General features: G+C 31.8%; 2 protein-coding genes across 2 annotated transcripts; both read left to right on the top strand.

The window, feature by feature from the left end:
* Positions 1 to 3,098: 3,098 nt before the first annotated feature.
* Positions 3,099 to 5,386, top strand: LOC137839462 (uncharacterized). Its single transcript, XM_068648577.1, has 4 exons — positions 3,099 to 3,366; positions 3,496 to 3,886; positions 4,327 to 4,708; positions 5,084 to 5,386. The coding sequence occupies exons 1-4, from the start codon at positions 3,099 to 3,101 to the stop codon at positions 5,384 to 5,386; spliced, it is 1,344 nt and encodes a 447-aa protein (XP_068504678.1).
* A 14,416-nt stretch (positions 5,387 to 19,802) lies between these two features.
* LOC137806953 (lysine--tRNA ligase-like) lies at positions 19,803 to 27,192 on the top strand. Its single transcript, XM_068607354.1, has 17 exons — positions 19,803 to 20,120; positions 20,209 to 20,284; positions 20,448 to 20,516; positions 20,609 to 20,774; positions 20,866 to 20,959; positions 21,542 to 21,627; positions 22,080 to 22,201; positions 22,310 to 22,369; positions 23,630 to 23,755; positions 23,839 to 24,121; positions 24,219 to 24,318; positions 24,410 to 24,566; positions 25,085 to 25,228; positions 25,307 to 25,375; positions 25,477 to 25,620; positions 25,695 to 25,778; positions 26,964 to 27,192. The coding sequence occupies exons 1-16, from the start codon at positions 20,065 to 20,067 to the stop codon at positions 25,731 to 25,733; spliced, it is 1,791 nt and encodes a 596-aa protein (XP_068463455.1). The 5' UTR covers positions 19,803 to 20,064; the 3' UTR covers positions 25,734 to 25,778; positions 26,964 to 27,192.
* Positions 27,193 to 27,875: the final 683 nt, after the last annotated feature.

Genomic DNA, 27,875 nt, shown 5'->3' with positions numbered 1-27,875 from the left:
AATAAAAAAAGAAAAATTATCTTTTTTTTAACTTTTCCAAAGATTTATTTTCAAACCACAGGAAAATACTCACACTTTTTCAAACTTTTGACTAAAAAACCCATTACTGCTTCTCCTCCTCCACCGTAGAGCTACTTCTCCTCTTCCATCGTAGAACTACTTTTCATCCTCTACCACAGAACTTCTCCTGCTCCACCACGGACCTGCTTCTGTTGCTCCACCACGGACCTGCTTTTGCTGCTTCACCACGGTAATTGGTTTCTTCTTCCTCTTCTCAGTACATATTCTCTCTTTCACGCCCCTATACGCTCCACCACCATTGTTCTCTCCGGTGAACGTAACACCATTATTCTTTGTGTGGCTCGCAATTGTTATCTTATAGATTACCAAAATAATTTTATTTTTCGTAGAATTACAAGAATTTGCATTGCATTCCTCCTTTTTTTTCCGATGTAATCATTTCAACTAACCATTCAAAGGGGTTAACTTTTGGCAGAATCTTGTAGTTTCCTATTCAGTCACATACTGGATACTTCTTTTGTCACATGTAAACCAATTATCACTTCTTTTTTTGTTGTGCCAAATAACAATGGATGTGCATAAGAGGCTAAGATCTATTATATAATTGAACCAACTATTTTTATTTTGTTATTTTCTTAATGTATCTGAAAAGTATAGTGATTAATTACTCTATCTTATTCACTCTTGCTGCCACATAAATTAACAAAATCCTTCCTCACTGCTGCAACACATTCTTTGCCCTCTTATTGCTACTTGAAAACCTTATGCCTAGTTTTCTTTCTCTTCAGATTCTAACATCATCATAAAAAGGTTCTCCTTGAAGTAGCTTCTCCAAAGCAAGTTTGATAATCCAATTCTGTTTTTAGTACCAACCTCACCGTCTACTAAATTATTTGTTATAACCCATTTGTTGTGATTTAAACATGTCCTATACATCAGATACCTTCCCTTTAGCATTGCTAACCACCCAGACTAACTCCCCTGCACTACCATATGAAAAACCTACTTTACATAAATTATTTGACATTTATTAGTCTAGCTTTTTCATTGTTACTAAATGCTTTTAATTCTATAATTGTTATATCTTCTAACTAATGTCATTATACCATTATGCCATTGTACCCTAAGTTTGCAAGTTTGCTTGATTAACTCTAATTAATAGAGGAAAAACCTAGCGTACAATGGTCGTCTCAATTTTTTTTATATGTAGTTTAGGTCAGTGTTGGAGTCCTCCATCACCAACAGGTCCAAAACAATTGAAGTAAAAGTGTCACTGTCAATTCTTCCATCATCAAACTCAGTACCATAACACCAATTTTTTATTATTTTTCACAAGTTCATATGAGACAACTTTCTTCCTTGTCTTTTTTTAGTTTTAGAGAAATAAGTTTCAAAAGTTGCATGATAAGAAATGACTAAGACATAAAAGAATTATTAAAATGTATGGAGTACATAGTCCAGTAAAAATAATCTCTTATAATTCTAAAATAATTTTAAAAAGAAACATGAAAATAGACTAAAGATGATTCCATTGAGTAAAAACAAATAGCAAGTCTTTTCAAGTGTCTGATTTTGCAGGGAGGAAATCTAAAGGATTAAGGCTAGTAATCCAAATATCAGCCACAGGGAGGCTTTCAGCTCCGCAGCCAAAAACGTGAGTTTAACCTTAATCACTACATTCATCAATATATATATATATATATATCATTTTATGATCCATACAGACAAGTGCATGTTGCAGTTTTCTATATTTTTCATGATTTTTGGAGCCACTTGTGTCAATTCAACTACCTTGGTTAACACCATTAGGTGTTAACTTCACATATGCTTTGTTTGTACACACTAAATTGTGCTTTTCATCTGTAACATTGCTTACCCTTAACTGCACCTGTGATGTGTGCTTTTCAAATTGAATGTCCACACATGTAATATTCCATGTTAATATTTTTTAGATCAATCTTGATCATGTCTTAATTGAGAGTGTCCAGATTCGAATACTAATTAATAATTAATTGAGTTCAAATAGAAATAAAATAGATTTCTTTTATCACTTTCATATCTTCTTCATACACTTTGTACAACTTCTTTATACGCTTATTTCACTTCTATTCTTTTACGCATTGTAATGCTCTTGTTGACACATGTTTTTTTTTAAAACTTCCATGCTAGGTTTGCTTTATTTTTATCAAACAATTCCATTTAGATATAGATAAGTCTTGGATTAACATGCCTCGAAATACATGTCAGTACATGGATGGATTGAATAAGTTTTTGGACTTTGCATTTGCTAATAAGAGCGCTGAGGGTAAGATAATTTGCCCATGTCCGAAATGCAATCTTAAAAAATGGCAAACTCGAGAAGCAACACATGAACACTTCATTCTTCATCCTTTTCCAAAAGGTTATACATTATGTCTTCTACATGGCGAGACAAGTTTTGTACAAAATACGACTGAAACACCTCCAGTTTTCCAATCAAATGAGCATAAAGTTTCTGGTAATGATCCCATACGTGTCATGGTTAATGACGCATTCAGATTTTTTTTCTATGATGATAACGTGGAGGATGATGAGGATATGCATCCTAGATCAAGCAAAATGATGCCTGATGAAATTGCTGAGTATCTGAAGTTTATGCATGATGGGCAACAAAGTTTGTATGAAGGATGTGGCAAGTATTCTAAACTTTCTTTCTTGCTCAAATTGTACAACATCAAATGTCTATGTAGAATGACTGACAAGGCAATGTCAATGATATTGGAGTTGTTAGAAGATGCCTTTGATTATGCTAAAACTCCATGTTCCTTCTATGAAGCTAAGAAAATCATTAATAAGCTTGGCCTTCATTACACCAAAATTGATGCTTGCCCAAATGATTGCATGTTGTACTATGGAGAAGAAAAGACAAAGAAGTTTGTAAGAAATGTAATGAATCTAGATGGAAAAGAAGAAAGAAGAACAAGACTATTGATGGTACTATGAAAAAGCAAAAGAAAGTTCCTGCTAAAGTTTTAAGATATTTTCCATTGAAGCCACGCCTACAACGAATGTTTATGTCTTCTAAAATAGCTTAGCATATGCAATGGCATGCATCAGGAAGTACAAATGAAGGCATACTAAGGCATCCGAGGGATTCTGAAGCATGGAAGAACTTTGATCTAATGAATCCTCAATTTGCTTCAGATGCTCGAAATGTCAGACTTGGTTTAGCTGTTGATGGATTCAATCCATTTGGTGATTTGAGTACAAGTCATAGTACTTGGCCTATTGTACTCATACCCTACAATCTTCCTCCTTGGATGTGTATAAAGCAAAGTTCATTCATTCTTTCCATGATCATTCCCGGTAAAAGAGCACTAGGAAATGATATTGATGTATATTTAAGGCCATTAATTGAAGAATTAAAATAGCTATGGAACAATGGACTTAAAACTTTTGATTCATATAACAATGAAGTATTTAATATGCATGCAGCTATATTGTGGACCATTAGTGATTTTCCTGGTCTTGGAACCTTATCTGGGTGGAATACACATACTGGGTTGGCTTGCCCTAGGTGTAATTTTGACACTACTCCTAAGAAGATTCGGGGTAAATTTTGTTTCATGAATCATCGACGTTGGTTAAATGCAAGACACAAATTTAGATTAGCCCGCATTCATTTTGATGAAAGTGTGGAAAATAGAAAATCTCCTTTGACAATATCAGGAACATATGTCTTAAGACAAGTTGAGAATGTCAATATCATATTTGGGAAAGAACCGGAAGTTGAGGAACTGGGGAAAAAACAACGCAGAGATCACCAAGCTATTGATGGCCCTCTACAATGGCGAAAAAAAGTATATTTTTTGAACTTCCTTATTGGGTAAACAATTTATTGCACCATAATCTAGATGTTATGCACATTGAAAAAAATGTATGTGATAATGTGGTGTATACATTATTGAACCAAGGTAAAAAATCAAAAGATAACCTAAAGGCACGATAGGACTTAAAAGATTGGGGTGTTAGACCTGATCTTTGGCCTGATGAAAATAATAAATATCTTCCTACTATATATACATTGACAAAAGAAAATAAGCATACATTTCTGACAACACTAAAAATTATCATTGTTCCAGATGGCTACTCAAGTAACATTAGTAGATGTGTTGATGTCAAACAATGTAAGCTTAGAGGATTGAAAAGTCATGATTCACATGTTTTGATGGAGCAACTTCTACCTTTAGCAATGAGAAAGACATTCCCTAAGGAAGTGTGCTATGTTTTGATTGATTTGAGTTCATTTTTTATAAACTTATGCAGTAAAGTTTTAAAAGTGGATGAACTTAACCAACTGCAAAATAGAGTTGTTCTCACATTATGTCACATGGAGATATTATTTCCTCCTGCATTTTTTACAGTCATGGTTCATTTGATTGTGCATTTGGTGGAAGATGCCAAGTTTGGAGGACCTGTCCAGTATAGATGGATGTATCCCATTGAGAGATATTTAGGAAAATTGAAATCTTATGTGCGTAACAAGGCACAACCAGAAGGCTCAATAGCTGAAGGCTACATGGCTGAAGAGTCTTTAACCTTTTGTTCAAGATATTTAAATGAAATTAAGACTGTATTTAATCGAATAAGGCGTGTTAATGATGAACCAGACACTATGTCATCTAGTGCAAGCACTTTGTTTCCACCTGTTGGAAAACCAATTGGGTCTTTTACTTACTTCTCTTTATCAGCAAAGGAAAAGTTACAAGCACATCGTCATATATTGACTAATTGTGCCAAGTTGACCCTTTCCTTCAGTAAGTACTTTGACTTTATAACTTATTATGATTCATCTGCAATTGAACACTAACCATGTAATACTTATTTATTTAATTTAGAGAATTTAGAGACATTATACAAAGACAATTAAGAAGTCGTACACGGTCATCCTCTGTGATAGATAAGAGAGTTCATAGAGAATTTGCAAAATGGTTTTCTCGTCGTGTATGTATAATTTATATTGTTGAGGTTTGATTATATTGAATATATAGAATTGTTTTGATCATATTTTCCTCTTTTTTAGATAAGAAATGAGTTGAATGGACCTCACTCAGATGATTTAAAGTTCTTAGCTATGGGGCGAATTGATTGTGCAAAACGTTATAATGCTTACAATGTAAATGGCTTCAAGTTCCGTACATTGGAGAGAGATGAAGGACTTAAAACACAAAACAATGGGATATTTGGTACTTTTGGTACAAGGAGTTATGCAAGTAGCATCGACAATCAAATGCAATTTGGGGGTGTGCCTTATTATGGAAAATTGGTAGACATAATTGAGATAAACTATAATGGTCGATTTTCTGTTACTTTGTTCATGGGCTAATACAACTACTTCTAGAGGGATTATGACAGATGATCTTGGATTTACACTAGTAAACTTTACACGTTTGATACACATTGGTGATAATGATGATGATGAACCATACATCCAAGCTAAAGAAGCACAAATGGTTTATTATGTAGTGGATGAATTAGCTAAAGATTGGAGCATTATTGTGCATCTAAAGCCACGAGACTTATATGACATGGGAGAAGATAATGATGTCACTTTTCATGAATGTGAAGCATTTGTACAAAACAATTTTGAAACTTTATTTGTAAATGGAGAAGGAAGTATATCGTTAACAAGGTCCTATTTTTAATTGAACACTTGTATATTATTTTTGTTTAAATTATCATCCTTATTACTTATACATTATTGTTTATACATGCATTATATTATGATTTATTGAATTTCTATTTTTGACTTGTATTAATGTTACTATTTCAAGAATACCTAAAGATGAAGAAAATGTCCATCAAGAAGACTAGAGCAACAGAACATGATACCCTCAATAACACTTTTGACCAACTTGCAGCCCTTAATAACTCAAGTAAGTTCATACACAACTTCCATTTAGTGAGATGTTTGTACTTATATTTTAATTTGACATTCTCTTTAAAAATATATTATTTTTCACATGTATTCATTTAATTATTATGTAGCACCTCATGTGAATTCTCATCCTATAGAGAATACTAATAAGAAGTCTCCTCCCCCACATGCACCTCATAGGTTGATTTCTACTACTAAGAACAATTCTGCACCTGAATTTCAATTTGATAATACAAATGAATCTGTCCATGAATCTACATCTAAACCTACACTAAGGTTACAATCTGATGAAGAAAGGGAAGAAAATGTGGGTATTGAGATGCAAACTGAACAATCAAAGCATGTATCACGTAAAAGATCATGGCTTCTTGATGTCATTGGTAAGCTTGAATCAATACATTGCAAACTCACATTGTATTTGTTTTTTATGTTCGTCCTCTTAAACTAACAATAATTTTGACAAATAGTAAAGGCAAAAAGGTTAGGAAACAATTAACAACAAATGATGTCTGGTTTTTATTTGTTGGTGACAGGATTCTTGTTAACTGGAATAACGAGAACCAACCAGTTGATGACAGTGGAGCATTGTTGAATAGGTTTTTAGGTCATGTTGCAAGAAATGTTAGTGCATTTCCTATTAGCTATCAAAGTTGGAGGAAGATTCCCAAAGATTACAAAGAAGATATGCTTAAGAAAACCATTCAAGTAATTGATTTTTGGATTTTTCTATGTTTTAATTGATATTATATTGCAATTATCTTAAATTTACTTGTGTAATAATTTTGAAGGCTAAGTTTGAAGTTGAATCTGATGCTCATGTAAGATATATCTTCAAATCACTAACACAAAGTGGACTGAGTATAGGCAACAACTATGGTAACAAAGAAATGATGGAACACACAATAGAGATGAAATTATTGCAATGTGTCCAGAAGTAATGAATAAAGACCATTGGGCTTCTATAACTATTTTCATTTTTTGTAGGAAAAGATTCAAGCATATGAGTCAAATACATCTTCTCTCTCACAAGATATATCAATTGATGATTCACTAGCTCATGCCTGTGGAAGTCAAGAACATTGTGGTCGTGTTCGAGGGATGGGATTGGGACCTTGCCCTTTTCATGTACTTGGATATACTAGAAATTCTCGCACTGGGATATCTTCAACTACTTCTTATAGAGAATTCGAGAATCAGGTTTTTGAACATGCATTTTCTTGTGTAGCAATTTGGTGTTGTTTACTTTAGATTATCATGCCAAGATTGGAAACGTTGTGTTGAATATTATTGACACAAAATTATAGGAAATGTAGTATAGCTTTTGTTGATAAATTGGTTATTTTTTAATGTGTATGGTTTTCTCACTCTTTTTCATGATAAATTGTGTTTTAATATAGGTTATTGCATTAAAGTCACAATTGGATGAACAAAATAAAAGATATGAAGAACGTGAAAAAATATATGAAGAACATGAAAAAAGATTTGAGATAATGATGATTTTTTTCTTTCAAAGTTATCAAGGTTAATTGCCTACTGAGTTGACTATGTTCAATCGTTCATCGGTAATGTTTAAAAAATTTAAATAACTTGTTTTATTTTTTAGATTTACATTTCTAATTGTGATATATGTTTATATTGTAGGTGTTTGATCGAGGAAGTGTGCCAAAAAAATTTGGACATCAAGAAGAGCATATGTGACCTATTTCGTCTTATATTAGCTTCCTTGTAATTTTTTAACTCATATTTTGTGTTTAATTTGAATTTCAATGTGTTTACTTGATATACTTTGGTGTATTTTTATTAATATTTTGATATATGTTGTCAATTGATGAATCTTATATCCATTTATTTCTTTTATTTATTGAAAAAAAAAATACTTTAACAAACATAGATAAATAAATACAATAGATGCAAATAATTGTGGTTTAAAAAAACACATGAATGCCTAAATGGTAAATGAATAAAGAAAAAACAAATTTAAACACTTAAATAAATGCCTAAGATGCTAATTCTGAAGCATTTTAGTATTGAATATTTAAAATTAGTGCTTTAAATGTGAATCTGGCGACATTCTGTCTTTGAATGCAAGTGCATCTTCTGTTTGTCCATGTGATGTTCTAAAAAAAGGGAAGGAGTGGAAGTGGAAATGAATATAGTTTGGTGCACACAAATGAAATTTCCCGTCCTTGTTGTTGGTTGTATTCGAAAGGGCTTTTCCACAAGATTACATGTACAAGGCTATAGTATAAGTAGAAATCACAGTTTTAAGCTCTTGTATATCCAAAGCATAGTTTTGTCCATAATGCTATTTGCATAAGGTCTTAGTCCTCAGTCTCTAAATATGATCATTTAATTAGTTTCTAAAATGGTGTTTGCTTTCTTCCAAATTCCTACTTTATTTTAGGAGAGTTTGATTCGTTTTCCTCCAATATATAACATATATAAATATTGGGTCCATTATTTCACTTGAAACAGTTTGGTACAAATGTCATTCGAATGCTAAGCATGCAATTATTCATCCGACTCTTGTTTTAAATTTGGAGCTTGTATTGTTAAGTATCTATGAGTAATTCCTTTCAATGAGTAGTATATATAATGGAAGTCATTTTCCTTGGATGCACATTACTAACATCTGGATCTCGATCAGGTTCTGTATGATACAAATGGCTTTTTAGAAAATAACAGAGACACGATGTCTTCTGACTGCATTCAGTTCCTGTCATCATGTAATTGTGATCTGCTGCAGTTGTTCTCCAAAATGTTTAACCAATCTCAAAAGCAAAGTGTTGCAAGAAAGTTCAAGGTAATTTTGTAATTCTGAATGTTTGTCCTTATCAACTAGTGTATTGTCCTTTCTTTCTGCTTTGAAAGATACTGTAGCATTACACTGTTTTGCAATAGATATGAAATGGAGCACTACAGTTATATGACTGTGATGTGATTTTATGTTGCATTATCTCCTCACTCAACATTGGATATTGGATAAAAGTTATATCCAACCATATCATACAACATTTTCTTCCAAAATTGGAAACTGTCTTACATGGCTTAATCAACATCAAAAAGTTCTTGTCAACTTCCCTAGCATGTTACTTGATATACCATATTGATAAGTATTTGGTCTGCTTTGGATAATAGGTCAAATGTCTGTCCAGCATAGTTCTACAGAATTAACACATGGCACAACCTCTTTCATCCTCTTTTAAGACCCATGTTTCTTACAATTTTAGTTTTCTAAATTATTTAATCACCTTGCACAACAAAACCATGACACTTGTAACATGAAGACCAATTCTGAAAAACACAGATGAGCTTCCTAATGTCCAGCTAGTGGAAACTGCTACTATTCAATTCCTCTACAATTGGACATTAAAAAAAACACATATATGTGAATTCAAAGCAGTACCATGCTTTTGCATTTTCTGTCCAATTATGTCTTTCTTCTTTCTATTAAATAGGCATAACATGGTTATAGCTGTTGAACCAAGTAGTGTTCAAGCTTTGAAGAATCCAAACCCTTTGAAGGATGATGAAGCCTTTGCTGTGCTTGGTGTTGCAGTGCTGGTTTAGTATAGTTCTAGGGTAGTTTTGAGTATTGTAATCCACCCCTTGATCGAATCTAAAGCATAAGCTTCTCAATCTTTGTGAAAGTAAAATGTTTTCAAACTAAGTTAAAACAACCGATTGTTTTGTCGAAACAACCGATTGTTTATATTTAGATGTTTTGAGAAAAAATTGAAAACTGTTTTTAAAATGGTTGAACAGTTAAGAACCAAAACAACCGATTGATTCGAAGAAACAACCGATTGTTTGTTTTGGGACCATAACAGAAAAATTGTTTTATCTTTGACTGAGCATTAAATGATTTAACTGATTACGCTCCAGTCATTAAATGCTTTGACCAATCTTTTAATGTAATTTAAGAGTTTGTTAAGATTTGATAACAAACTACATCTTTGAATAAATTCAGAAAAACATATTTGACAATTAATCTTTGACAAGTTTTTGCTAAGAGTTTTTGAGTTTTTTTTTCAAAGAGCTGAGATTGCTGAAAGTTTGTGATTGATCAAAGTTGTGGAATAGGATTCTGCTTGTATTGATTTCAGATTATCTTCTGTAACAAGTTTAATCCTTGTACTCTATGAAACAAGTTTCATTTCTGTGTTTGCTGAGATTGGTTGTGTGTTCTTGAGGGGATCAAGATTAGCAATCTTGGTGGTGGTGTGTTGGCCAAGAAGAGTGTGTGTCTTGAGGTGTTCAAGGTCATTCTCTTGGTTGTTGTGTAAGTGATCAAGTTGTGATTGCTTAGTGGATTTCCTCAGGGTTTCTGAGAAGACTGGATGTAGCTCTGGGTTTGGAGTGAACCAGTATAAACATCTGTGTGAAATCTCTCTATCCTTAACTCTTTAATTTCATATTTGTTTGTTGTTTGCTGGTATAAACAACCGATTGTTTCTGTGAAACAACCGATTGTTTTTCTGGTTGTGCTGTTTTGTTTGCTGTTTTTGGTAAACTAAATTTCTTATCAATTGTTTCCTGAGATAAATTCATTCTTGTTTTAAAAGTTTGCGAAAATCTTCTTTAAACAATTCACCCCCTCTAGTTTAAAGCAATCCATTCTAACAATAGCTACCAACCCTATAAATTTTTCAAATTGATTAGTATGAGGATATTTGAAGAAACCATGGTATTAATGGTTCAAATTAATTGGAACATGATTAATCATACATAGTATGTTGCTAATTTTCTATAGAACGAGGAAAGTAAGCAATTAGAAACAGATTTGAGACCTGTAGCACTAGTTATGTAACTCATTATAAAAGCAAATCAAAAGATTAATTCCTTTTCTGGTTTTGATAATTACATTTTTTTAAAGTTTTTATATATAAAAACATCATTATAGATTTTACACATAACTTTTTTAGTCTTTACATACATTATTTAAATTTCTTTTTAGGGTGTATAACTATAATAAAAATATGTAAATATTAAAATCATATGTATTTAAATATTAGCACAAAAAAGAAAAAAGAAAATGTTTTGAAGCTATGAAGATTTGAAAGGAAGTATATGTTAGCTCATCCTTACAATAGGTATTCGAAGCTCTACACTAGTTATATATAAGTACATGTAGTTATCATATTAGAATCCATAAATCTTTTTTAAAATATGACATTTTCTTTTAGCAATTGCTAATGTATCTTTCAAATGCTGAAACATATTTTTATTTTTTATTACTTAATTGATAATTAGTACATTTTTCAGTAAAGGAAAGATTTGTTTTTACTATAATCGACATAATGATTGTATTTATAATATTATAATAATTTAGAGTATTATAAAAAATGTGCCAACAAATTTTGGACATCAAGATGAGCATATGTCATTGTCTAAGAATTTAGTATATTATGGAAATGATTTTTGACTTATTTTATGCTTTGTGAGCAATATGTTATGTTTTCATTTGTAGTACCTATTTGTCTTATATTGCTTCCTTGTAATTTTTTAACTCATATTTTGTGTTTAATTTGAATTTCAATGTGTTTACTTGATATATTTTGGTATATTTTTATAAATATTTTGATATATCTTGTCAATGGATGAATGTTATATCCATTTATTTGTTTTATTTATTGAAAAATTACTTTAACAAACATGGATAAATAAATACAATAGATGTAAATAATTGTGGTTTAAAAAACACATGAATACCTAATTGATAAATGAATAAAATAAATAAATTTTTATAGTTTTGAAACCTATGGTATTTTTTACGGAGGTTTTGGAACCTATGATATTTTACGGAGGTTTTGAAACCCATGATATTTTACGGAGGTTCTAAAACCTATGGTATTTTACAAAGGTTTTAAAACCCATGGTATTTTACGGGGGTTTTGAAACCCATGATATTTTACGGAGGTTCTTAAACTCATGGTATTTAACAGGGTTCTGAAAGACTTTTTCTAAGGTTTAAAAAAACCTCGGGGAACACTTTCCCCAAGGATGGTTTAGCGGGGGAAATTGCAACCCTGGGTAAATGACTTAATGGAGGTTTTAACCCTAGGTAATGTAAAAATAAACTCCCGTTAAAACCATTTTTTCTTGTAGTGAGGATATGTAACCCTCCATTTTTCTCTATTCTCACTTCTTCCTCAATTTTCTCTCCTTCTCTTTTTTCTCTAAGATTTCTCTCTCATACCTCATCTCTTTCATAATTTGGTTAGATCTTACCGTAGTTGAGAAATCAAGAATTATTTCTATTTGATCAAATTTTAAAACAAAGTAACACAACAACAAAAATCACTTTTAGCGACCACCAAATTCGGTCGCTAAAAGCATTATAATTGGTCGCTAAAGGTATCTACGACCGAAACAGTCACCAAATAAAGATGGAAGTGAAAACCCTAGTCGCAAAGCCTTTAGCGACCGAATTATAAAGTGGTTGCTAATTTGCAACCAAAATTTTGGTGGCTAAATCGGTCGCAAAAAATTTGGTTACCAAAATTAGGAACCAAATTAGCAACCGAAATTTTGGTGACTAAATCGGTTGCAGAAAATTTGGTCACCAAAATTCAGAGACCAAATTAGTGACCAAACTTTTATAAAAACAATCGGTGGCTAAATCGGTGACTGAAATAAAAGGTGATAGCGACCACCATTTTCGGTCGCTAATGGATTAAAATAATTAATTAAAAAAAAAATTGGTGACTAATTCAGCGACTAAATGAAGATCCCTATAGCGACAAATTTGATATCGGTGACTAAATATTTTTTTTAATTACAGCGACCAATTTTATTTCGGTCGCTAAACAACATCTTTGTAGATATAACGACCAAATCGGTTTCGGTGACTATTTTTATATGTATTATTAATACCTATTTAAAATGATATTTTGATCAATTTATAAAAAATATTCAAACTTGCTTATAATTACTCAAAATTCAATCAAATTAAACAAGATTGAACTTTAAAAAATATAGCAGATATAAATATACTATAATACATAAAACTTTCTCCTGTGAAAATCAAAGAACATACTAAAAATCTAAACTTAAGTTTCCCCATAAAAAATACAAAAAAGAGGTATCAATAACAAAACAGTAAAACATATAACATGCTTAATGGGTGCACACGTTGAATCCATCTTTACTTGAATCCTCCTTAGCCTAGCCAACATCAACTATTTCTTCATTTCCACGTGGCAGCTATGCAACGATGCTACCAGACGGAGCAGAGTGAAAACTCACCATCTCTGTTGCAAACGGGGCAAGGCTTTCAACACCTCTAGACTTACATTAGCTTCATTTTCCTTACCTGAAGGACAAATGTAATTCAAAGAAAAACATGACCAAGATAAAAAGCTATATGCAGAAATGTTGTCCCATACTCTAGTGCTGAAAAAGCTCAAATCCTAAGTCAAGTTATTTGAAATTTGAAATACGAACAAAATTCCAGTTCAATAGTCAAGTGAAACTTTACCACTAAGATATGTATCTATATCTTTAGTTGGTACATAAAAAAACAACACCATTTCCATCAGTAGTGAGCGAAAGACCTTTCACAGCCTCCACCTTCTCTTCAGGCAAGAATCTCCTCAAGATTCCATAGGAAAAACTAATATCAACCAATGAAATAGCAAGTTAAACAATTTGAAAATGTGCACATAAGTCCATTAGTGATTGCATGCATAATCAGAACACAAATTATAACGTGTTAACAAATATGCTTCGTAATTTTTTTTCTTTCTTTCGTCTTTTACAATTAGTTTGTTAGTTGTGTCAGTTGGTGAAGACATCCTTTACTATTGATATAAAGCTTCTTGTAATTGATCCCAGTGAATAATATACAAAGTTCATTTTTACTCTTGTTCATTCTTTTTTCTCAAACTCTAGAGTTTTCACAAGATAAAAAAATATTAATTTCAATGTTTGATTTCTTAAGATTCTATATAGTTATTTAAAGCAATATGTAAACACCACATGCGTAAATCAGGGATTATAGTAAGGTTCTCACGAAGGGGTGAAGATTGGTTTCCCAATTTTAAGAAGCTAAGTAACATAGTTCTCCATGGAAGTGAGAAGTGATTTTTGCTTTTATTTCGGTATAACCCTGCATATTATATGAGAAAAAACCTTTCAGATCAGAAAAATAATGAATGATTAAGGGTTCATATAATCAACAAAAAAAATAAACGGAGAAAACATGAAAGAATATTGATCACAACAACCTTCTGAATTTTTAATTACACTTATCACTTGATTAAGTATCCTATCTTGTCACCAAAAAAAATATATATATATATATAGTGTTACAGTAACATTTGTTTTGACTATCATAACCTTTAAGTTGTAAAAGAATAGATGTGTACTTAAACAAGTCAATAATCTATTTAATGTTGCTAATACCATATAAAATTATGATGAGAACCCCATGCAGTATAGTTAGATGGCTGCAGAGGCATGCATATGTTAGCAATGACACATCAGAGTTCATTAAATAAATGAAAGTATGCAGCTGCATAATTGGTGAACTTGTTTCAATTATTTTCAAAATATAAGATGAGAATTAAAATAATCAAAGTTCAATTACTTCAAGGTAGTAGCTGTACAAGGATCAATTTGGAGAGATGCATATATTTGACACATAAATAGACTTAGTTTAAAATTCTTCTTTAAACTGTACTTCATACAAGATATTAATCCACTCACCTACACAACATATTCATATACATGACCTCAAAACTTGTGAGAAGCTTTTCCAATACTTAACTTCGTGTGAAATTGCTCAATCATTTTATTATCCTGGTGAGATTACAAGAGTGGAGAAAAGGAAATATAAAGCAAGAAAGCAATTAACTTGATGATGAAGAAAGCATGTCAGGAGGAGCATTACAAAGCATCAGTATCAAAATACTTCCTAATATTTTGGTATGGCGGAAAAATATTCCACATGTCGTCAATCTCTGACAAGCCAAAAAAGATAACTCGAAAAAAAAATATAAAACCTAGCTCCTAGCATTCATTATCATATTCATCAAGTAGCCAGTTATTCTTAATATTAAAATAATAATTATGAAAAAAATATCATTCTGGATTTTTTAAAAGATTTTGGACACATAAGCAAGGATAACTCATTATCAGTTCTTTGACAAAATAATCCAACCACAAGTAGGATAGTGCAAAAGTTAAAAGTTCAATTGTACGAGTTTAAAAAACAAAAGAAATTAAATCAACCACTGACCTGTGCTAAAGTTATGATATGGATGATCTTCATCACTGAGATGCTTCTGAAGCTTTATAGATTGTAATGTTTAGGGGGAGACCAAGAGAGATTAGTAACATTTCTCCATAAGAGGATTAAAAACACAATTTCAAAACAAGCTCATTCCTAAATCCTAACCATGAGAAAATCAAAGAAAAAATGAAGAACAACGAACCGCAAAAGAACGAAGAAGAAGACGATGACTACTGTGAGCTTGAGTAGCACGTGAATTGGAAGAAGGAATCGAAGAAGAACCAAACCATGGAAGCAATTGAAGAAGACTATCAATGTGTGGGCGGATCTGGGAGTAGTTTTGGAGTTCGAAAGGATTTGGGATTTGGAATACGCTTTGGAGGATGAAATTTGGGATTAAGGGTTTTTGAGGTTTTGAGTTTTGATGGAAGGTGTTTAAGGTTGGAAGGAGTTTAAAATTTTAATAATAATAGTAGTTAATATTTTTGTAATAGAAGAAATTACACACTTTTATCTACATTTTTTTTTAACTTTAATAGCAGTTTTAGTAACCTTTTTTTCTTTTAATTATATTTATTATTTTGTATTCACATTTAAGAACATGTATTTTTAGTAATGTTGATTTAGTTTCATATTTACATTTATAATCTATTATTCATCTTCATTACTAATTAATTTTTAAATCTCTTTATCATTGTCACATACAACCTATTTATTATTATTATTATTATCATCATCATTATTATTATTATTATTATTATTATTAAACAATTATATTTAGCGACCGAAAAAAATGGGTGGCTAAAAAATAAACATATTTGGTGAGTAATTTGGTGGCAAAAATAAACAATTATATTTAGCAACCAAAAGAAAATCAGTGCCTAAAAAGTAAACATTTTCGGTGGCTAATTCAATGGCAAAAATAAACAATTACATTTAGAGGCTGAAAGAAGATCAGTGGCTAAAAAATAAACATTTTCGGTCGCTAATTCGGTGACAAAAATAAGCAATTACATTTAGTGACTGAAAGAAAATCGGTGACTAAAAAGTAAACATTTTCTGTCGCTAATTCGGTCGCAGATATATTTTTCCCAATTTTTTAAAAACAGCCACCACTTTAGCGACCAATGATTTTGTCACTCTCATGTTCAGTCGCTGATTCGGTCGCTAAACTAACTAACATCATTAACAATTCATTCGGTCGCTATTTTGGTCGCAGATTTGAGACTGAGAATATTTAGTGGCAATTTCGGTCGCAGATTTGAGACTGAGAATATTTAGTGGCAATTTCGGTCGCAAATTGCGACCACTAATTTTTGGTCGCTGAATTCGGTGACTAAATGATCATTTTCTTGTAGTGTAAATTCTTATTTATCCTAATGATTCTCTGCTCTATTATTTTTCTTAGGATTTTGCCATCAATCTTTGTAGAGTCAATTGAGAAAAGTGTTCATCTTGACTTGATTAACCTTATACTAAAATTTGGCTATGTTTGGATAACTTGCTATAGGTCATCAAGTTTTGTGTAGCATTACTGATTGAATTTGGGAGTTTGCTCCAAAGTAAAACATTTCTTATAGGGAAACTATTTATATTTTTGATAGAATCTCATGATAAATAATTTGAATGTGAAGGCGATGTGGTCACAATGTCTTGAGTTTTATGCAAGATTGTGTTGTTGAATGTACTATGAATGTTTGAGTCTTAAATTAATAAAATTGTTGTGTCCTTGCCAATTTGATGAGGATATTGCATTTGAGACAAATTTGGTTCAAGTTAGGATTATTTTTAAGTAAAATATTCAATGTTAGACATAAAAATAGAAGAAAACTTAACTTGAATAAATTAGAACATTTACACAATTCAACAAATTTTATGAACTATGCAGAATGCTAGGCGAACAAAACTCTCATTAGGTGAAATTCTTTTAATTAAAAACCAAAAAATATTTGGTTGTTGGGCGAGCTATTTATTTAATTGAAAATATGAGAGATTTGTTGGCTAGGTGAGTCCATTTTCATTGTATGAAGGGGAGGGGGGGAGGTTATTAAAAACTCCTAGTAGTGTAGTCACTGGTCGAATATTTTGTTCGCTGGATGACTAAAAGTTATTAGTTGTGTTGATTCCTTTGACAGAGTGAGCATGCTATTGGTTGGGCAAATTGCAAGATATGCTTAATTTACTGTGCAAGCCAAGTGTTGGCGCATAATTGTTTGAATTATGGTTTCATTTAAATGATTTATATTGTATGATAATATTCTTTGGGAATGATGAGAATTGTATTAAATTATGATCATAAATTTGGAATGATATATGAATTATTATGGTGTATTATATGATTGGTGGAGATAAGTGATTTTTAGTAGAGAGAATGTGATTATATATATATATATATCAATATTAATTATTATATATTTAATTGAATAATTAATTCACTATTATATTTAATGTGTGTTTTATAATTCTAATACAATTATGTTTTGATGAGTTAGATAAAATCTTAATACTTTTCTTTTATAAGTTTTTTTTTGTTATATTTATTATAAAAAAAATGTATAAATGTGTGTCTTATGATGGTTTAAAAATAAGAATCTAAGTTGTTACAATTGCTAACATGAAGATCACATCATCACTCCAACAATTTCACTTGAGGAATGGACAAGGATAAAAATAAAACTAAAATATCCATTAATGAAGAGTTAAAATCTTCACAAAGACTAGATACATAAAACAAACGGTTTGTCAAGTTAATGAAACTTCCTCTCACCTAGAATGTAGATGCTGAAGTTAAACCTTGTGGTTCACTTTTAATAACGTCTTATGTATCTGATTTTGTAACAATAAATTATTAGTTTACAATTTCATAAAATCCATTCTATTAAGTTGTAATTGACAACTAATTTGTGAAACATATATAACCTATACAACTAACTGATGAGTAATTTGAGTAAAAAAATTAACTATCGATTAAATTAACTTTTTGAGGATTATTAAGTATATCTATAATCTTAAGCTATGGTTGAATATACTTTACTTACTGTCATGAGTATATATAGAGAGAGACAGATAAAAGTAAACGAATCTAATCGTACATATTAAAAATTCTAATAATACTATTTTTTTTTATTGATCACACTTACACTCATTTATATTACGTTTGTTTTATTATTATTTACAGAAGAGTTGAATTTAGCCTATCTTTGCATTCAAAAGAATAATATACCGTTCAAATTATAACTAATAATTTGTTTTAAGAAATGGATGTTCAACTCAGAATGATTAATTATTTAAAATCTTAATAATATGATTTATTAAATATAAGAATATGTGCAATAATTTGATTTGAAATATATTGATAAAATTTGTGTGAAAATTAAATAATTAAAATTTCAAATTTCAAATCTATTCCGAACATTCAAGTATAAATATATATCAAAGTATTGGTCAGATTCTTAGAAGTACTTTCCTAGTCAAAATCTAAGAATCATTTCATGAATAAAAATTCAAGCTTTAAACACAAAATACAAGATCCAATAATTAAGTTCATAAATATAAGAATCAAGCTTTAAACACAAAATACAAAATCCAATAATTAAGTTCATGAATAAAAATAGTTTTTTTAAGTATAAAATGAAAATAACAATATAAAAAAGGAACAAAAATTCATATATAATTACCACCAAAATACATAAGGTATTGTCCACTTTGGAGGTCGATGGTCCTTAAAAGGCGTCTCGGTGGGTTGTAGGAGAAACAAACCCCTCAGTCGAGGTCTAAGGGGAGTGGATTCCCCCTAACTGAAGGGCTTGAGACACATTTTTGTTCCCACAAATGTGGGACTGTTCCGACTTCAAGTCCGAGAGATATCTTCAAGGTATTGTCCGCTTTGGAGGTTGGTGCTCCGTCACGGTTTTGTTCTTAAAAGACGTCTCAGTGGGTTGGAGGAGGAAGGAGTATACAAACTACACTTGACCTTGACTCTGAGCGATGGGGGTTGGCAGGACCAGAACAATTTCCAACCCCCAAAGGAAAGAATTAGTTACTCATGGTGGCCATTACATACACAAAAGCTAAAGAAAAAAATTCAGAACGTTCCTCCTTGACGACACGACCTCTTTTAGGTTTCCTACCTTTAGTTTTTGGGTCACTTTTTTTCTATACCAACCTTATTTAACCTAATTGTTGACTAAGTGACGTCATTATTCCTAATATATCCTTGCTTTATCTCTCATTTTAAATTCATGAAAATAACGACCGAGAATAAATGATTCTATTAATTTAATAACTCTAAGGTATATTATTAAATTCTAAATTTTTAAATTAAGATTAAGCATAGCTTAATCAACAATTCAAATCAATAAATGTCTAACTTTTTTACATGAAATTTCACTAAATAATGATACTTGTTTAATTTTTTCACTAAATTTCACAATCTTTCTACATATTTTTCACTCTATTTAATTTAATCTAAATAACCTCACTCTCTTTAAATGAAAATGATTAATTTTGTGACGGCAAAAGCATAGGGTAAGGGAGAGGTGGAGAATTAGATCCTTGACTGACCCTGCAACACCATTTTGTTCATAGTTGAAATCTACTAAGTTAATTTTAACACAGAAGAATCAATTTGTTCCATTTAAAAAACATGAAAAGTTAATTTCAGAAATTAGAGGATAAAATTGAATATGAATAAAAGGATAAAAGATTAAATTTTCAATCTAAAATTTATAAAATGTAATTAACCCATACGAGGTACAGTTAAGTTACCTAAGTAAAAAAAAAAGTAATAATAGTAATAAATAATAGACGGCACCTTCCAAGGCAGTCTCTCAAAAACCCTAGTTCTTCTAACAGTATCATCCAAACCCTCTCTTTCACTCTTTCTCCACTAATGGAAGCCCCTTCCGAGGCGGTGCCTGCCGGCACGGGGGAAACCATAAGCAAGAAGTCAGTGCGCCAATCCCTTTTTTCTCAATGCGAAATTCAATTCGTAACAACTGTACCTCAATTGAATTGATTTTTTTTGTTTGCGCAGTGCTCTGAAACGGGAACTGAAGAACAAACAGAGAGAAGAAGAAAGGAAGCGCAAGGAGGAGGAGAAGGCCAAAAAGGTACAAGGGAGACCTTTTTTTTATACGAATTTTACTTTTTGTATGATTCAGTAAGATTTTGCGTTATTCCACTCTTTGTTTATGTTTTTGCCTATTGATTTGGATTTATTGTCAAAATGTGAGTTTTACTTATGATATAATTAATTTATATGATTTTCTGTAGGCAGCTGAAACGCAGAAGGCAAAGGATAACAAATCTGCACCAGCTGATGACGAGGATATGGACCCAACAGTATAACTCCAATTTTGCCACTGCAGTGGAATATTTTATGGGTTACATTATCTATTTATTCATTTTGTAATTTTGGGGTGATTTCATTGCAGCAATATCTTGAAAATAGGCTGAAGTATCTTTCAGCTCTAAAAACAGATGGGAAGAACCCATATCCTCACAAGTTCAATGTCACTCTGTCTATTGAGGAATACATAAATAAATATGGAGGTTTAAGCGATGGGAAGCACGCCGAGGATGAATTTGAGTCTTTGGCTGGTACTCAGCATTTCTGTGTTGATAGTTTGTGGTTTTCTGGTTGTTGCTTCTGTTGGTGTTTGTTGATTCTAATTATCCTTCTGCACCTCAGGTCGAATCATGCACAAACGCACCTCTGGTTCTAAGCTTGTCTTTTATGACCTGCATGGCGGCAGCTTCAAGGTCCAGGTTATGGCTGATGCGAGGTACCCAAACTTGCTGTACTGCACTATGTGCATGTCTATGGTTGTACAATTATGAGACGTGCACATTTAGTGATGCTGTTTTACCAGTTTTATGGCATGGGTGGACATTTTTCTTATAATGATCAAGCTAGAGGAATAATCTAAAATAAAATGCTTGCTATGTAATATAATCTAAAATAATATCTCATGGAAGTCCAGTCATGCAATTAATTTACACTCTTTAGATTAATTTGCTTTATCCTTTTAGATCTTCTATTATAGTTTTATTAGACAAATACTATTGATTTTGCATAATGTTATTTATTCCATGGTTAAGTTAATGGTAGTGGTAGTTAGTAATTCAAATATTGAAAATGTAACTTGAAGAGATTACATTATAATGTGGCATATTCTATGGTACGCCTTGTTATTTTGTATTTGATTTTGATGTAATTATTTGTATTTTCAATTTATGAAAAAAACTTAGTAATTTTTTCTCTCATAATGGTGCCTTTTTCTCATTGTTGAATTTATATATTCTTTTCTTTTATCCTGTTTGATTTTAGTTGGACGGATGAAATAACTGATATCTCTTCAATGCAGTAAATCAAACTTGGATGAGGCTGAATTCTCCAAATTCCACTCTAATGTGAAGCGTGGTGACATAGTTGGTGTCACGGGTTTTCCAGGTTTGTGGTGCTATGAAGTTTCATACCATCATTTTTACTCTGTTTCATGCATGCAAAGTCTGTCTCCAATTCTGTAATCTTGAGAACTCTACATCCAATTATGGCATTTGAGAATAAGTTTTGCTTTTTAAAGAATTAATCAAGTTTATATAAATAGGATAAAAGTATGTTACAAATTCTGTTTTGATTATTTCAATATTATTACTGATTTCTGCCTCAAGACTAGGAAAGTTGTGTCACATTGTGAGCAACTGGGAAGCATTTTAAGACCAGAAGTTAGTCTTTTAAAATGTAAATGTTATTTAGTTACATAAATTAAAACCATATTTGTTATACTCCCGTGCTTTTAATTCATAGCAGAGGGCTAAATCCTGCTAATCAGATACATTTTACCATTCTGATTCTCCATCGTTAGAATGCGTTCTACAGTTTTCCTATGTTTAATTATCCAGGCAAAAGTAAGAAGGGTGAGCTTAGTATTTTCCCCAACAATTTTGTGGTGCTGTCTCATTGTTTGCATATGATGCCAAGGCAAAAGTCTGCTGCTGCTGCTGTTGATAAGGCAAATTTGAAGGTCAGTATGTATGTAATATATACGTATCATGTATGTATATTTATTTTTAATTTTTTTATGCTGTTTGATGATCTTATGCCATGATGCTGATACTTTAATTATTTGCAGAAAAGTCCATGGGTACCTGGAAATACTAGGAACCCTGAAACATATATTTTGAAGGATCAGGTATAATTGGCATGAAATGTGTACTGTTATTGATATATCATTGTTTTTAGTATTTCAAATTGATTTGTATATGCACTCATGTTGGAACCGACATTGGGACAGTGGTAACAGTGTGGATGCGCTTTTGTTATTGAGAAAATACTGAAATGTGATATGCCTCACAGGTTATGGTTAAGGATATAAAATTACATGCAATAAATGGATGTTTGTCATTATTATTCTCTCTCTTTTATGTTTCTTTTTGAAATGTATAGTTATTACTGTTAGGTATTTTGTTTTGTGTTTCTTTGATTCTTTTGATAAATGAGCTTTTTAATTTTTTGTTCCATTTCTCCTTTTTGTGATACTCTTCACGAATTAACTTGATTACAACTGCAATGACCTCAGTGGCTTAGGGTTTAGGGTTTAGATTGGTTTTCTTTATATATGTGGTAGCTTTTTATTTTTCATTTCTTGTTGAATTAAGGGAGATTTTTAATGTTATCTAAACCTTTTCCTTTTTCATATGGTTTGAATTAATTTCAAATTGAAATCAAACCAATATTTCTTAAATTTTTCATCAGTGAGGGTAAAGTAAAATAAATCGAGGCAACCTTGGCCATTAAGTATATGAATGGTTCAGATTCTTTAACACTATTATATTTTTTTATTAAAAATAAATTATGATCGTATCTCCCTAGTTTCATTGAAAGTTGACTCACCTTGTCTTTTTATATTTATTACTAAATTGGTGACTGGATCTTTGTAGGAGATTTATCTCTTATGACTTAAACTTGTGAATGTGGCCGAGGGTGATGTAGCTCTACCAAATACAGGCAAAAGCAAAGGGATTTTATTCATGAACCTCACAGCATTCCATATTGCATTAAAGAAATGATTTTTAGAAGGGGGTCTAAGATTCCTTGTATTTGTGAGGGAGGATAATTATTTTCTAGTTTAGGATTTTTAATAAAATTTAATAATGTGTAATAATCTTAACCATTCTCATCTATTCAACTTATGATTGCCAGAATCTTGCATTGTTTTCTTTTAATGTTTGAGTAACTATATTTTCTGCGTGCTATGATAAACATGTCTTGATTACTGTCGTTTTGCAGAAACTGAACTGAATTAATTGCAAAAAATGAACTGAATTAATGCAGAAACTGAGCTGAACTGCACAAAATTTCCCTTGAACTATCTCCTATTTTGTTTCATCTTTCTGTCAATATCCATGTACAGGAAACATTACGTTTTATTGAATTAATTGTTGCTTTTTAGGAAACTAGATACAGGCAGCGCCATTTGGATTTAATGCTTAATCCGGAGGTTCGAGATATATTTAAGACCAGGTCTAAAATCATTTGTTACATTAAGAAGTTCCTTAACGACCTTGATTTCTTGGAGGTATGTTCCGTGTCTGAGTATTCTGATTCTGGACCTTTGGTTTCCTTACCTCCATTTTCACCTACTTTTTGAACCATTTGCAGGTTGAAACCCCTATGATGAACATGATTGCTGGTGGAGCTGCAGCCCGTCCATTTGTAACACATCACAATGAACTTAACATGAGGTTATTCATGAGGATTGCCCCAGAACTATATCTTAAGGAGTTAGTTGTTGGTGGACTGGATCGTGTTTATGAAATTGGTAAACAATTTAGGAATGAAGGTATAGATTTGACTCATAATCCTGAGTTTACTACCTGTGAGTTCTATATGGCTTACCAGGACTACAATGACTTAATGGATATAACAGAGAAAATGTTGAGTGGTAAGAATTAAATGGTGTTTTGTCATGTATTTTTTTATTCTCGTTAGTATATCTTATCATCAAGTCACCTGCTTAATCTCATGATGCGAAAAAACAGGTATGGTTAAGGAACTTACCAAAGGCAGCTATAAAATCAAGTATCATGCAAATGGTGTTGATAAGGAACCCATTGAAATTGACTTTACTCCACCTTATAGGTGCGCAGTGTACATTATCTGGTGACTTTATACTGTTTTTTTATAATGTTGATATTTTTATATTATTAATTTGCATTTTTAATTGTTATAGAAAGATTGATATGATTGAAGGATTAGAGCAGATAGCAGGACTAAGTATTCCTAAAGACTTGTCAAGTAACGAAGCTAATCAGTATTTGATGGATGTATGCTTGAAGTTTGAGATTAAATGTCCTCCCCCAGAGACAACTGCTCGTTTGTTGGATAAAGTAATCTGCTTTCTTGTTTTCTCTTTTTTAATGTCTTTTATCAAAAATATGATTTACTTTCCTTTTTTTTCTCTGAATGGTCCTGCTTTTCAGTGATACTTTGCCATATTGTGTTGCTGGTCTGATAAGACCAGGACAATCGATCAGATGTTGGACGCACAAACATTACTTTAGAGTGTTTTGGTTGTGAAAATGAAATATACATGAAGGGTAGAGTAGGGGATAGAGCTAGTCTATAGGCATTCTGGTCTTTGTAAGACAATAGCTAGCCAACCTTAATAGAACTATAATTTCCAGTTAGAGCTCTAACATTTAGTGAAGCTTGGGTACAATTCTATTTGACTAATACTTTTTCAGTTTATATTTTACCTCTACTTGTTACGTAACTATAGACATAATTTCAGTTTTATATTTGCACAATTCTAATTATTGCATTTTATTCATGACTTTTATTCCTTATTTTGAGCTTCTTATGAATTATCTTCAGGAAATGTAATTATATTATTTTCATATTGCAGCTTGTGGGTCACTTTTTGGAAGAAACTTGTGTAAATCCTACATTCATCATTAACCATCCCGAGATAATGAGTCCTTTAGCCAAGTGGCACAGATCAAAACCAGGCCTGACCGAACGTTTTGAATTGTTTATTAATAAACATGAAGTAAGATCATGAGAGTTGACTATTATTTATTTAAAAATAATTTGGAATCATGCTTCTGACCACTGTTAGTATATTCAGCTTTGCAATGCGTATACCGAATTAAATGACCCTGTAGTACAACGACAGAGATTTTCTGAACAACTCAAGGTAATGAAATGTGTTACAATGGTAATATGTGCTATACTGTAGTTGTGAGGCTTTTCTTAATAAACTTATGGGTAGTAACTGTTGTCTGTTGTACATTTCAGGATCGGCAATCTGGTGATGATGAAGCAATGGCCTTGGATGAAACATTTTGTACGGCTCTGGAATATGGTTTGCCACCTACTGGTGGTTGGGGCTTGGGCATTGATCGGTTGACCATGTTACTGACAGATTCACAGAATATTAAGGTTTCTACTCTTTCTCTATCTGCATGCTATTTTGTTTCACAATTTCTTACTATGTTCTGTCTTCTTGGTGACAGGAGGTTCTTCTCTTCCCTGCGATGAAACCTCAAGACTGAACCTTGGACCAAATGTGTTTAAATTAGTGAAATCATCATACACAGGTATGTTCTGCCTTAATGTGACTGATAATTTGTGTGTGAAACATGTTGCAGCCTTTTAAATACCAAGTATTTCCAAGAAAAGTGCAAGCACGGCACTAGATAATTTGTTAATCGTTGTTATTGATTTTGAGTATACAACCCCAATAACGATAGCAGTTTAGTGGACCGTGGAACAGCTGCTACATAATGATGGCAGATAGAAATCATATAAATTCCCAATACAGGCATAATAAAAGTGCTCAGAAGTACTAAAAAGCTTCAGATCTTCATCATCACTACCCAGAAGTCGTACCTTGTTGACTCAGTCATCATTAACACGAGGTTTAATTAAACAATTTGAAAAATAAAACGGGCTGGGTCTCGGGTGGGGAAGACTACAACTAGGTGCTAACTGACTCTGAAACAGATGATGACCTACCTCTTATGCACCAGATTCAGCTATAGAATGGGGTGGGCATGGTTAGAAAATGGGTGGGCAACAGAGTAGGCTGGCTGCTCCATGAACTAAAAAAAATCAAGTCACCCTTTTTTTTATTTTGGAAACAGGCAAGCGCCTGTTCTGTGTAATTTTGGAAAAAAAAAACAATAAAAGTGTTTCTGATTGTTTGCGAAGGGTGGGTTTAAGGGACAGGGATGGACTATTAAAGTCTGCGTTTTTTTAACGTGCGGTCTGGCACGAAGTTGGGCCACTAAATCTGAGAAATAGTTTCCTTGTAGCATGTGCATTAGGTCATAAAAAACAAAGAATTCAAACAATGGAACCAGATGTGTTTTTGTGTGGGCAAAGTGAAAATTTTACTAGCTCGAGTGAGCATAAAACCGAATTTTAATTGAAGAAGAAAGTTTAAACAGATTTCAATCTCCAAAGATGCACTACCTATTAATCATACTATATTTTGGCTACCGTGGCCCTAACACTATTTGTATTGGCAGCAGTCTATGCGCTCTTTGTTCACAGTGTACTGCCATTTGCCGCAATGGATAACCGTACATATTTTTAATGAAAAGGACATGCTTAGAAGTTATATTATTTGATTCAAATATCCACTAAGAATTTTCAGGGGTTAATTCCTATCTAGTATAAATGGCAATGCTTCCTCTCGATGATTAGCGTTGCTGTATGAATTTTCAGTTATGTTACTGTTGGTAATAATTATGACTTTTTTGGCTCTTTATCTCTTTCAGGAACTTGAAAATGCAAGATGATTAATATGGGATCTCAGTTTTGATTTTCGTATTTTATTAGTAGACTTTTGATGAACTGGTCATGCATAATTTCTCAGTTGATTTATATTTTATCTTTTGGTGGTTGGATCGAGTGTGATGTCATATACCATCTTGATTTATTACCCATTTAAGATTTGAGACAATTTTTTAGTACATTTCTAGTTAAGCCAATATTGCTTCTGCTCAATGGGTGTTTTGGTTGAAAAGTTAAAGATAAATACGTTAACTCTCGTGATCACGTTCTTGGTTAGCCAATATTTTTATTTCCTGCATAAATCTGCGGGTTGGTAAAATGCTCCTTTTATTTGAAATTGAGGGTCTTTAATAAAGATAAAAAGTAAAAATTATAAATGGATTTCCTTAAATAACAATGTGTTACGAAATATTTTGTTGCTCTCAACTTGACCAACTTCTCCCTCTCCTATAAACATTGGGGCATTTACAAAGAATTTTAATCAACAATATAAACAAGTCCACCTATATCTTTTTCACGTGTTACTTAATCTTGTTTTCCAAGCAATCACTTCACTTTAAAGATAATCTCTCTTTTCTATTTCCCACCTCTTAATTTGAACTATATTACTTTACCAAAGAAATATTTTCCAATGCTTTATTCCTTTTTCTTCTCCTAAGTCTTTTCTTTTTTGCTTTTTCACCACATCTCGTCAAAGGTAGCACAGTGTGCGTTGGCACCGAAAATTATTCTGAGAGTGAAGCTAAAGGAACGATCTAGTGCAAACTAAAATTGCTCTTTTGAAATTGAGAGGGAACTGAAAAAATATAATCTCGTCACACGTTATTATATACATACTTAAACACGGAGACGTGTATGAAAAAGATGCAAAAAAAGTGTCATAATGGTGTTATGTA

Source organism: Phaseolus vulgaris, chromosome 3 (assembly GCF_000499845.2).
Source record: "Phaseolus vulgaris cultivar G19833 chromosome 3, P. vulgaris v2.0, whole genome shotgun sequence".
Classification (NCBI taxonomy): Eukaryota; Viridiplantae; Streptophyta; class Magnoliopsida; order Fabales; family Fabaceae; genus Phaseolus; species Phaseolus vulgaris.
Note: the sequence above shows the minus strand (reverse complement) of the source record. Positions and strands in the feature narration are given on the sequence as shown.

What these genes read in the sequence shown, in the direction of transcription:
- LOC137806953 (XM_068607354.1), top strand. Translation starts at nt 20,065, where the DNA reads ATGGAAGCCCCTTCCGAGGCGGTGCCTGCCGGCACGGGGGAAACCATA. An exon ending in ACGACCTTGATTTCTTGGAG is followed by an intron (nt 23,756 to 23,838) that starts GTATGTTCCGTG and finishes AACCATTTGCAG; the next exon opens with GTTGAAACCCCTATGATGAA. An exon ending in GATTTTCTGAACAACTCAAG is followed by an intron (nt 25,376 to 25,476) that starts GTAATGAAATGT and finishes TGTACATTTCAG; the next exon opens with GATCGGCAATCTGGTGATGA.
- LOC137839462 (XM_068648577.1), top strand. Translation starts at nt 3,099, where the DNA reads ATGCAATGGCATGCATCAGGAAGTACAAATGAAGGCATACTAAGGCAT. An exon ending in TCTTTCCATGATCATTCCCG is followed by an intron (nt 3,367 to 3,495) that starts GTAAAAGAGCAC and finishes ATATGCATGCAG; the next exon opens with CTATATTGTGGACCATTAGT. An exon ending in TTTTTGAACTTCCTTATTGG is followed by an intron (nt 3,887 to 4,326) that starts GTAAACAATTTA and finishes AAACTTATGCAG; the next exon opens with TAAAGTTTTAAAAGTGGATG.